A 12,655-nucleotide genomic window follows, 5' to 3' on the forward strand; every position below is an offset into this window, starting at 1 on the left:
TCCTTCTACAAGGGCTGAGGTTCTACCTGGAACCATTTGCTTCTGAAAAACCCTTTCCCCGAAGAAAGGGTTTTTCAAGAGTTCTTGTTAACACTAATGGTTCCAGTAAGAACCCTTTAAAACCCCTTTCCTGGATAAAGGGTTTTAAAAGGGTTCTCTCCAAAAGGAGGGTTCTCCTATGAGGACAAGCCGAAGAACCTTACATGGTTCTACTTAGCACTTTTATTTCTCAGAGTGCAGCATAACTAACTCTTCCCCATTTCCCCGCTCATGATCTGTGTGCCAGGTTGTTCCTGTTGCGGGACAGTCAGAGTAATCCCAAAGCGTTCGTGCTCACCTTGTGCCACCACCAGAAGATCAAGCACTTCCAGATCCTACCGGTCAGTCACATGGGCTTCAGTTGCCGCACTTCACTGGTTCACAATCCACAGTAATAAGAGAATGGCAGATCACTGCACTAATCCGGGGCAGAAATACTTTTTAATATGTTAAAACTTAGCTTTTGTGAGACGTTAGCGCTCTCTCTCTTTCCCCAATTTCCCCCTCTTCATGAACTGAATTTCAAAGCTGACATGTTTTAGAAGCCGTTTAGCCATTTCACCTTTAAAGGTGCCATATGTAAGAATGTGGCCAAAAACGGTTACTACATTCAAATTCAAAATACCGAGGTCCCTAGGGTTTCGTTTTCTGATGTAACTGGCAACCCGTGGTTGCTCGGCAGCTGAGACTCTACTGACTGCAATGATTGGTACACGGCGGTAGGTGGCGCCACATGACGCCAAAACATGATTTCAAAACATAAAGGTGATTTGCAGTCTGCAAAATATGTTTTTTAATGCAAATATTTTGTCTGTACTGTTGTTGTTGGTGAGTTCAGTTTGTTATATGAACATTATTCCTGAGTCTCTGTGACATATTAGGAGGATTTTATGGCCAGTTTAGCTTTAGATTTATTACATAATGCACTGGACTTACATCTTACTATTTGCATTTCTGCCATTCTTCACCCACAGTCTTAGACATCTAGGTATCTTCTTATTGTCCCATGTCGGCTAACTGTCCTCTCTCCTCCCCTCTGTGTGTGTGTGTGCAGTACGAGGAGGACGGTCAGGTGTTCTTCAGCCTCGACGACGGCACCACCAAGTTCACCGATCTCATCCACCTGGTGGAGTTCTACCAGCTCAACAGAGGAGTGCTGCCCTGCAAGCTCAAACATCCCTGCACCAATGTGGCCTTGTGACACTCCAACCCCCCCCCCTCCCCCAACCACCCCTACACACACCTCCACCTTTTTTTGCACACCTCCCTCCCTGAGAACCCCCACCTCCCAAACCTTCCCTCACCAACGCAATGAGGTCGAGGAGAAAGTTGAGTCCAGTTTTTTCCGGGAACATCTCAGTTGTTGCTGAGCTTTTTCTCCGCCTTGTGGCCGTTTGGATGTTTGATCGGGAGCTTTGACTCTGGACCCTGTGAGTCGCCGAGACTCTGACTTTAACCCTTGAAAGAGACCGTTCAGTGTGAAGACGGCCCGGATCCGTGCTTGCGGATCGCTCAGATGGATCCTTCCTTTTAAACCTTCCGCCCCTGTGTTCCCTTCCCCCTCCAGGCCTGATAAGCTGTGGTGCCTACCCCACCCTTGCCCCCCTCCACTGCCGAGGTGGGTAGGAAGCGCGCCACCCTCTGACTTCCTCATCAATCATCAGGGATGGACAGGAGCCCCTCTGGGTCTTATCAAACTCGACCCAAGAGTTTCCTCAACCTGTGCAGTCCAGTCTGGATAAGCTGAACCCCCCCTCCCACACACACACACACACACACACACACTCCCTCACCTCCACAGAACACAAACAAAGCTTGACTTAGCATTAGCATCTCTGCTGTGTCCAATTGCAATCTTACAAACGCTGTTTGCGACAAACCCCCGACCCCTAACCCCCCACCTCCACACAAGCTCAGACGAAACGTCGGTGGAGAAGAGAGAAGTCGCTAAAGGCAGGAGAAGCAGAGAAAGTGGCGAGGGTTTGCTGAAAGGGCAGAGGAATGTTTATCGGAGAGGCCGCGACGAGCCTCTCGCGTAGAGTCGATTACTTGATGTGATTTGAAAAAAAAAAAAAAAAAAAATGCTGTTTGATTACTGTTGATTCAATGCAGAACTAGTTTTGCACTCCCGGGGCGGACACACGGACCAGCTGAAGGAAGGCTGGCTGCTTCTCCGCTCCGTCGTCGCCGTCGCCGTCGTCGTCGCCGTCCTCCGCTTCCTCCTTTTTTTCCGTCCCCTGCACCTTCTGAAAAGAGCTCGCATGTGAATCTCCCACCGGCTGTGATTGGATTTACAGCGACGTGGGAGCAACAGAGAGAGAGAGAGAGAGAGAGAGAATCATGGCTGATTAATGCAGTGCCTTTCAGGAAGAGGTTTGGGAAACATGTTGGACCTGTGTGTGGCTCATGTGAACGTACAACACACACACACACACAAAAAGAATGTGCTCTTGAACCCCGGCTGCACCATAAAAGACTGTGAGGAGGAGGAGGAAGAGGAGGAAGAGGAGGACACGTGTGTCTGCCCTCCAGCTTCCACCATTTCAGTCTTTTTTTTTTAATCTTAGGGTTGAATCTGTTGTTTTGAATTTGTCTTTGAATGTCATTTTTTTGTTTTGTTTTCCTTTAGTCTGTTCTGAGCTCAGTGCTTGCACATTTTAATCGTCCTGATTTGATATTGATAGGTCGGAGCGTTCGTCGTGTTCGGATTCTGACCACTGTTTGTCCTCGCTCCACAAAAGACAAATCATCAAAAGCACTCCCATCTTCTTTTTCTTTTCTTTTCTTATGTGTGTGTGTGCGCGCGCATGTGTGCATGTGTGTGTGTGTTCAAATATGGACTCGAACAAATGACTTGAAATGTGAAACTTAGCTGATTTGTGAGTCAATGAGCTTCACTTGCCTTAAAGTGAACCTTAAGTGTGCTTTGTGTCTGAAATAGAAAAGCTGTGTTTAAAAAATGCACATAGAGAAACACACATGCGACCCCTATATCATTGAGATACTCCTTATTCTCGCCAAGAGACCAAATTTCTCCCAACTATTGAAGTCTGTTCATTTAACAACAATCACGCAGAGAGGAATCAGTGACGGCAGTGGCAGAGAATAGCGTTTTCCATCCTGTCCATGTCAGGATTTGTGTTCTTTTTCTAACGTTATTGTAAATGTACACGTACAAGATGTCACTTTGTATATTTGCAGCTTGAAAAAAAAAAAAAAGCATTCTGGGAAATGTAGTGTGGTGGGTGGGGGGGAGAAAAAGACACAAAAACAGGTTCTAGAAAGAGTCAAATCTACTCTTAAAAACACCATCCATTTTAAAGGCAGTGTGGAGAAGCTTGAGTTTGGCGCCCCCGTGTGGTCGTGGTCGCGAAAAAGCACAGAGCGGAGTGACAGGAGAGTGAAGTGAGGGTGAAAGCAGCAGGCACACACACACACACACACACACACACACACACACACACACACACACAGCAGCTTCTTCCTTTAAAGGTCCAGTGTGTAAAAATAAGTGGCATCTATTGGCTATCTATCTGCATATTTGATTTGGCAGAGATTATTAAGCTGGGCCATGCAAAACTACCATTTTATCCAGACTTGGAACAGGCACAAGGAGTTACCCTTTAATTTAGGGGGTCCAATTAACAATGAGCAATGGGGTCCCTTTCTTTAAGGGTATGAGGTTCCCGTAGATTATTATTTAGTCCTTTATCAGTTCCATATAACCCATCATCTATCAGAAACCATCATAGAAATAGGAGCCGCAATAGAGGTTGGGTACCTTACCTTACTCAGGGGTACCTTTTTGACCCGATGGGGACTCAGACTGGCAACCCTTCCAGTTACAAGCCAAGTTTCCTTTTTCACTTGGCCATGGGATGCACACTCTGGCTGGTTCTAGGGCATAGAATTCTTTCATGTGACACACTGGACCTGACCTCTGTCCCTTTTTTTATCTTTAGTCTCTGCTGTCGTGTGACCGGCCGCTAAAGCTGCAGCCATGTGATAGAACAACTACTTAGCTTTGTCCTTCTCCTCCTGCCTTCACCTGCAGCTGCCCTCCCTCCTCCTCCTCCTCCTCCTCCTCCTCCTCCTCCTCCTCCTCCTCCTCCTCCATCCTGTGCCACATTCACAGTGAACCCGGGTTAGAGCGAGGCTGTCAGACTCCCTGCTGAGGCAGACTACACACACACACACACACACACACAGAGCTCCACCAATGGCGTGCCTCGGCCGTGTCACCAGCTCTGTGTTTCCACCAATCAGGTCTTTTCTAGTCAGCCAGGACAGACTCTCACCAGGGACTGGATAATGCTTGAACCCCCCCGACCCCTAACCCACCTGTGTCCAGCCTGTAAGCTATGACCCTGTGGTGAATATGTGTGTGTGTGTGTGCGTGCGTGCGTGTGTGTGTGTGTGTGTGTGTGTGTGTGTGTGGCCAGACTGTTATATTCACTCTTCAGGATTGCCAAGTCTGCTGGTTCTTATCATAGTTTTTAGAGACAGAAGGTTTCTTATCAGTGAGGTTTAAGTCGAGCTAAGTCGTGGATTGATTCGGAGCGGGAACGAGAGTTTGGCTCGAGGTATCCCAGCATTCCCTGTTCCTCCACTGTCTGTGTGTCAGTGAAGGACAAATCACAGTCCTCTCGTACTCCTGTCTCCTTTTTTTTTATTATTATTATTTTTTAAATCACTGTGCGACAAACCCCAACTCTTTGTGTTAAAAAAATGTGAGTAAAAAAAAACAAAACAGAATTGCAGTCACATAAACCAACGTTTTAACATTTCATGACAAACATTAGCTCAGTTTGAATTTGATGGCAACAACACATCTACAAAACAAAACAAAAACTCAGCAGTCCTTGGATTTGTTTGTATCGTGATGCACAAAATGTCTTCTATTGTGAAAGTGAAAGGTCTGGACTGTCAAAGTCTGCTAACGCTTGCGCGTCAGGGTCCTGTAGTATCCCACTTCACCATCAGGTGGCGGTACAATGCTTGGACGCAAGGGAATTCCTGTCAAAGAAGTAGAAGAGAACAACTTGAGGGTCGCTAAGGTCGAGGCTCGGATGACTATCTTTGGCGACTTCTGTTGTCGTAATGGTTTTTCAGCTTGGTGAGCGGGGCTTAATACTCCACCTACTGGTGGGGTGGAAATTCAATCCACGCACAAATAGCATGTCTGGGTCCACGCAAAGTATAACCAGGACCTTCAGTTCTTCTACTGTGAAGCCACGCTGTGGTGATGGATGGTCTGGTCGTCCTCTAAAAACCTTCTTCGTAAGTTTCAGCATCGTTCGATTAGTGCCTTTCCAGACAGATGTGTGAGCTGCCCATGCCATCGGGCACTAACGCAACTCCATACAAACAGAGACACAGGCTTTTTGAACTGTCCTTCTCCTTCTGTAGTACACAGAACACACCGGTGTCTTTGGTTGTTGGATTTTGTCCAATGATCTGTGTCCCAGAGATCGTGGATCTTGGTCCACGTTTGTCTTTGTCTCTGTGGATTACGCGGTGTTTCTGGACGTGTTCCCCATGCAGTGATGTCCAGAACATCTGATGGTGGAACCATCTGAGGGACCCAAACACCATCGTGAACATCCCATACATTGACCTTTGTCCTTGTCCCTCGTGCACAGAGGTTTCTCCAGATGTTCCACAGACACAACTCTACATCGAGGAACATTTACCACTTACTTTTCCAGCTTTTTTGAGATGCATTGCTGCCATCAAAATTCAAATCTACCGTAGAATGTCTCGGTTTGAACATCTGCTTTATTGTTTCATTGCGTTCTGGTGTTTTTTAATCTGTATTTTTACACCGCTTTCTTTTAGATTCGGGTTTGTGCGATGCAATCCTATACACGAGCGTACAGTATGACTTAACCAGTGTACAGTATATCATTTTTCTTTCTTTCTTTCTTTCTTTAAGTATGTGAAGCTATGGAGAAGACGTAGATCTAACACTGTACCTAGGTCACAGATCACTATGTATGGGGCGTTATGCTTTTTGCTCATAACTCCATGTAAAATGAAGAATGATTTATTTTGTCCAATTTTATTTTTTTTCCCATTATTTGTTTGTATATTGTCAGTCATGTTTTTTTTTTTTTTTGGTTTGACACAAAAATTACCTTATATATATATATATATATATAAAATATAAATATATATATAAATACTACACCACATTATTATACAGTATTAAATAAGCTGTTTTTTTTTTTTTTTTAAGAGATCAAACTGGATTTTTATGTGTCAAATTTCTGAACATAAGCTGACAGGCTCTTCTACTTTAATATAACACCACAGTAAATAACCCTGAACACACACACACACACACACACACGACGGTGGGGTTTTATTGAGAGCACACACACACACACTAACACTTAACCTTTATGTTCTTCGTATCACAATTAGTGCAATTATACGCTGTAGCTGCAGAGGGTTGTGCATTTGTCCAGTTCCTCTGATTTTAAGGTGCATTCTTTGATCTCATCACAGCATCCTCTTTTGCAGCAGGTGCCTCTTGTTTTTGTGAATAGTAACGGGCTCTTAGTCGCCGTCATTTACAGCCAGCTGAATGTGAAATAAACACGATCCTACTGGAACTAAATCTAAAATCTTATGTCAGGGCAACACACGCACACACACACACACACACACTGAAGTCCCATCAACATGGACGTCTCTGTGTTGGTTGTGCTTTATTTTTCGGGTTGAAGTCATCATAAGCTGGAGCCATTAAATATTTCAGGGAAGGAAAATAAAGAGCAAATTAACAGTAATTTTTTTTTTTTTTCGTTTTATTTTATTTTAAGTATTTTTCAGATCCCCCACTGTGCTTTGCTTCATTCTGTCTGTAACGGCTCCTGGATCTACATTGTATCCTGTTCAGGTATTTTTTGTACAAATAAGGGACTGATATATTCTGTGTTTATTGGAAATTAGAATAAAAGACAAACATTGCTATAAACCAAAAAAAAACTAGCCGGACTGCTTGTCTGTTTTTCCCTCTGTTAAAATCAATAAAGACAATCATTAAAGTCAATCAGGGGTTCATTTTAACTCGTTAGCAGTTAAAAACCTACTGCACGTGTTATACAACTGATGTTTATGTTTAATTATTTTATTTTTCTATGAATTAAATTAAAACTAACATAATCTGATCAATTCCTACAGTTGATTGTTGACATTTATTGTCAAGTTATCATCAAATCATAGATTATTTCTTTATAACTGACTGTTAACAACAGGTGTATGTGTAACATGTGTGTCAGGGTCATTTAATGTAATATAATTAAAGTTAAAAACACCCGAGAACAGCAGATATAACTGAATATCTGTGGATTAGCAGCAGAGTCAACAGTGGACTATCAAAATAAAAGCCTTGACCCACATAGTGACGTAGCATCAATGCTAATTAACGGAATGATTAGCAGCTGGTGGAGAAAGAGGAGCCTCATCCGGTAATGTAACGTCTGTGTACGCTTTGACCTCACGTACGAGAAAGTTGTTGTTATTGTTTTAATTTCTAGAAGTATATATAAATATATATATGTGTATTAGTATATAAAAAAAGAGGGCGAAACCAAAAACGCCAAAGTTTTAATGTGGAATGACGTTTGGAAACGTGCACGCGCACGACGAGTAAAAGTAGAGGACCGGAAACCGGACCGGTGAGTAAATACGACAACCCGGACCCCGGTTTTTATTGTTATTCTTAGCGTTTTAATGATTCAAATGTACTTTAATTTATCTGATATAGTTTTACTTTTATTTTTTTGTCTTGTAGTCAATACTTACTGGTGTTGTGTTTTTTTTTTTGTGGATTTCCTGCTTTATTTTGACACATCCTGTTTTTGTTTGGCTAATCACCTCTCGTCACTTCATCACTCCGTGGTCTTTGTCTTTTTTTAAACGTTTAATCTCCAAGTTTGACTTTCTCGAATAATACAACAGTTATCTGTGACGCTTTTCTTACTAGCCAGAACTTAAGCTACAGCTTTAGTTTGTGCTAGCCAAAATTACGTCACAGATATCGTGTGACGTAACTTCGACTAGCAAAAACTGAATTGCGAATAAACGTGACGTAATTTTGACAAGTAGAAAATGAATTATGGATGAAAGTGACGTAATTCTGACTAGTAAAAACCGAATTACGGATATTTGTGACGTTTCGACGAGCAAAAACAGAATTACAGATATCAGTGACGTCATTTTGACGTAGCAAAAACTGAAGTACCGATATACGTGACGTAAGTTTGACTAGTAAAAATTGAATTACGGATAAACGCGACGTAAATTTTTTGACCAGCAAAAACTGAATTACGTATATGTGACGTAATTTTGACGTAGCAAAAACTAAATTACCGATATCTATGACATCATTTTGACTAGTAAAAACCGAATTACCTCAAAATTACGTCAAATACATCATAATACAATAACAAAATTAAAAGAAAGACCTATAATAAAATCAATATATTAACAATATACTTGACCAATTTCCTTTACAAAGATGAAGTCAATGAAAACAGAAATAACACGTCAAGACAGATAATTTAAATTAGACAAAACTGAGCAAACGCCTTAAAAAATAAACAAACAAAACATTAATATGAAAGTATTTTGTGCACTTTTTAGGGAACAAGTCATCTTTTCTGAGGATTGGATTAAACGGCATGCTCTTCTCTTACTTTTAGCAAACGGCCACTAGAGGGCAGTGTAAGACCATGGTTTTAACTGTAACCTGAACACATTACAGTAGTCTGAGTGAGAGTTACTATTTACTGTTATATAACGATATTTAAAAGTTAGTTTTAGTGCTGCAAGCGGTTTGATAAGTTGATGTCGCTGTTATTTATTAAAATAAAAACAGTAGCATCATGTAATTAAATGACATTTTTGTCCTTAATGACTCAAGAGAGTAGTAAATTAAACCGACGCCTGAGGGTTAATGAAATTAAGTAATTTTCTTTGTATTATTTATTATTAAATAATTCAATTTAGGTGTTCAAAAAAAGGAATAAACCCAAACATAAAGAACCAAAATGTCAAACAGGGTGCAATGTGTTCATTGTTTTAATTTTCAAATTAACTGATGAACAAAAACGAGAATATTTACACGAGAAAAATATGTATGATCTGTACAAAGAAATATACATGCAAAGATTAAAAAAAACAAACAACAATAACAACATAAAAACAAATACCAAACATGTAATTTATGAAACTGGAAACAAACATGACAAAAAGAAAAGACAAACGATGAAGAAAGACAAAAACCCTTTAGTGAGGTATCCAGTCCAAGTTCCTGTTTGTAATTGTCTGTGCACACCTTTAAAAATAAATAGAAAAGGTAACAGAGGACTGAGACTTCTGTTTCACCTCAGAACAGGGAAGTGTTCGCACTGTGGGAAAATCAACCTCATCACACGAAATAGCCACTTGTTAATTGCGAGGGAGGAAATAAATGCTGTCTTTTCTTTTAAAGTAAAAAAAGAATGGAATTTATGAATTTTTTGGCAACAAGTATTTGTACATTAAGTTCCGGCATCACGTCGGAAATGACGCGGCAAAAGTCCCTCTGCCTTTTTATTTCATATTTAGGACAAACTGTGGCGTTTAACTCGTGTAAACCGTCGTCTCAAGTGACGCGTGATCGCCAAACAGTTTTGTTACATACTATAAAGCTAGAGTGACTTTGGTGTACCAATACTACAGAGGCATACAGTAGAAAATAAAATGAAAGAAAAGTGTTAAATTATTTTTGATCAGCTCATAATGATTGTAAGCCGTGACCTTTATCTCTCACACACACACACATACTGTGCCATCGGAATTTGAATTTAACACAGAATTTTTTTGCATCAAAACCAGACTGAATTTTAAAAGCCATGAAATTTGAAACTCAGGTTTTTTTTTTTGCCTTTGATTTTTGTCAGTGTTAAAATAATTTAAGTATATAAAAAAAAGACGTCTCAAATTTTTTTTAGAAATTGTCAATTTTTTTTTTTTAAATCTCATTTTTTGCAGAATCCATTTTTTTAGACTGACATTTTTTGAGACATTTAATCTTCTTGTCACTGATTTTTTTTTTTGGAGGTTGAATTTTTTTGTCACTCAATTTTGAGGCATCACGTTTTTATACCAAATTTTTTGGCAAAAAAAAATCAAAAGTTGAATTTTTGGTAAAAAAAAAATAATTATAAATTTGAGACCTTGACATTTTTGACACTGAATTTTGAAGCATCAATTTTTTTGAGGTTGAATTTTTTCCCAATTTTTTAAAGATAAAAAACAGTGCTTGAAATTTGATGGATTTTCAAATTCAAAGTCTGATTTCCATGCAAAAAACACTTCAGTGTTAGAGATTCAAATTCAGAGAAGCACAAATTTAGTTCCATACACACAAACGCGCACACACGAGCTGGCCGCCTGGACGTCTCAACAACACTCGCAGTCAAAGAAACACAAACTACCAGCAGTGCTTGCAGTACCAAGTACATGCTTTTTCTCTAGATTTATTACAGATACAACAGATGTCTTCATAAATAGTTGCATAAAATGTTAAAGCCGCAACATTGCACATGATAATCAAAACATAACATACAATGAGTGCATTTACAGTAACAAGTCCTCGTCTGCCTCCACATTCACTCACATCTGATTTGGCTGACCGGCGCCCCCGCTGGACGCCGGCAGTCTCACACTGTGAACGTGAGGCCTACAGAAGGCCAGAGTCTATTTACAAGGTAAGGCTTAAAACATCTCATATCTGCGCAACACAAGTTTGTTCTAGGAAAAGCAAACAATGGATGTCTATAGAGTTTCTTCTCGGATTGGACAGTGCAGCTTTGTTTACTCGCGACATGGTCATCTTTTTTTTTTTTTCAGATTAGGTACGTTTATGTAAGCGCAGCCATCGGAAAAAAGCTCTGATCGCACGTATAAATGTCGAAGAAGAAGCTCGGCCGCCGTCTACGGAAGTCCAAAGGTAGCGCGGCAACTTTCAACTGGTCAACATTTTCTACAATTGTGTTGTTTTTTTCTCTCTCCTTGGAAACTTAGACGTTACTTTTTTTTCCTTTTCTATACATAGTTTTCTATAAGAAAGGGCTGCTGCTCCTCATAAAGTCTTTTTGAGTTTCAGTTTGGTGTAAAAGAGCGAAGGCGCACCACGTCTGAGACCCTCCACTGTGTGTCTGTGCAGTGAAGGCTGATCACCTGGCTCTTCTGATCAGCTTTGACTCTTTGCAAAGGAAAATAAATTACTTCATAGAGTTTTTTTTTTTAGTTTTTATTATTATTATTATTATTATTATTATTATTATTAGGCTTTTTGTTCATGTAAGTATAAAATCTGTTTTGAGTTGAATCAAGCAAGCAGCAGTAGACGAAAAGGCATCCATGACTTTACGTGGTGAGAACTCGGTTCTCTCGGGCTCTGATTGGCTTAAGACCTCACAAGGTCTCCGTTGAACTGATAAAAGGACGAACAGGACTTTTACGTAAAAAACAACATTCTGTGAACGAGGATCAGATCAGCATTTATCGTTTCTCCTTCTTTTTTTTACATCTAGACAATCCAAGATGCTCGATCCAAAGGAATCTGTGTCCCAGTTTTTCCTGGTCACACTGAGTCAGAGTGGGTGGGGGCTTGGCGTCGGCTTGAATGGTCTCAAACTCGAGGCTGAAGGCGACTGTGGATGAAGCTCCTGACGCCTCCGATGGGCCGGGCGTCAGTCTGGTGTTTCCTCCGGTCTATGAAGGCAATGAGGCGCGACGTGTCCAGGCAGCACTCCGCTCTGGAGCAGCCGTCAGTCAAAGTAGGCTGCAGCCAGGGCTCCTGCAGGCAGAGCCCGACTAGAGGTCGCCTGCTGGGGTCAGTCCTCAGGAGCAGGCAGACAAAGTCCCGGGCCGCCTGGCTCACGCCCTGGAAGTAATCGCTGGGGAAGCTGAAGTCCAGCCGGCAGATGTTCAAGCATGTCTCCTCGGCGCTCTCGTCGAGGAAGGGGGAGGCGCCGCTCAGCAGCACGTAGGTCACCACGCCCAGGCTCCACAGATCCGAGGTCAGCGACACCGGCTCGCCGAGGACCAGTTCCGGGGAGGCAAACTCGGGACTGCCCAGGAGGGGGTGGACGTGGTGGGCGCTGTTGAGCTGCACGGCGTCGCCAAAGTCTGTGAGTTTGACCGTGGGCTGGCCGCTGGAGCTGTGGTTCACCAGAAGGTTCTCAGGCTGAAACAAGAGCACAGACTGTCAGGACGCTCAATTTAACATTCAGTTCACTCATGTTTGTTTTGTTTTTGCAGATGCAATCCCATGCTGAGTCTGAAATGAGAGAATCCACCTGCAAGAAGATCATCATTTCAGGTGAGAGATGAGAACTACTGCAGGTCAGGTAAGAGGTTTCAGAATCTTAACTAAAGGTCTTTTAGTTGTCTTGCCATAGATATGTTTACAAGGACTAGCCTCATGTCAGACTGTTCATCTTACCTTAGCCTAACATAAACTCTGGAAAACCTGTAAACTAGTCTGCCTCTGTGTGTCTACTTTTGTTCATTTAATTCGTGACAACAAGGCAAATAATTGTAGTCGGTGCATGCT

At 41.6% G+C, this 12,655-nt stretch overlaps 2 protein-coding genes across 3 annotated transcripts in view; one reads left to right on the forward strand and one right to left on the reverse strand.

The window, feature by feature from the left end:
• LOC310935366 (growth factor receptor-bound protein 10-like) overlaps nt 1-2,764 on the forward strand; it is a 46,107-nt gene extending 43,343 nt beyond the window's left edge. The window contains exons 16-17 of the mRNA XM_083899249.1: nt 287-380; nt 1,094-2,764. Of these exons, the coding sequence (XP_083755375.1) occupies nt 287-380; nt 1,094-1,240 (241 nt within the window). The 3' untranslated portion in view covers nt 1,241-2,764. The remainder of the gene's footprint in view (nt 1-286; nt 381-1,093) is intronic.
• Nucleotides 2,765-9,172: 6,408 nt separating this feature from the next.
• The window catches only part of LOC310935845 (triple functional domain protein), a 79,484-nt gene continuing 76,001 nt past the window's right edge, over nt 9,173-12,655 (reverse strand). For both annotated transcript variants that reach the window (XM_083899816.1, XM_083899815.1), the window contains exon 62: nt 9,173-12,286. In XM_083899816.1, coding sequence (XP_083755942.1) covers nt 11,729-12,286 — 558 coding nt within the window. In that variant the 3' untranslated portion in view covers nt 9,173-11,728. The remainder of the gene's footprint in view (nt 12,287-12,655) is intronic.

This window comes from Microchirus variegatus (assembly GCF_963457635.1).
Source record: "Microchirus variegatus genome assembly, chromosome: 13".
NCBI lineage: Eukaryota > Metazoa > Chordata > Actinopteri > Pleuronectiformes > Soleidae > Microchirus > Microchirus variegatus.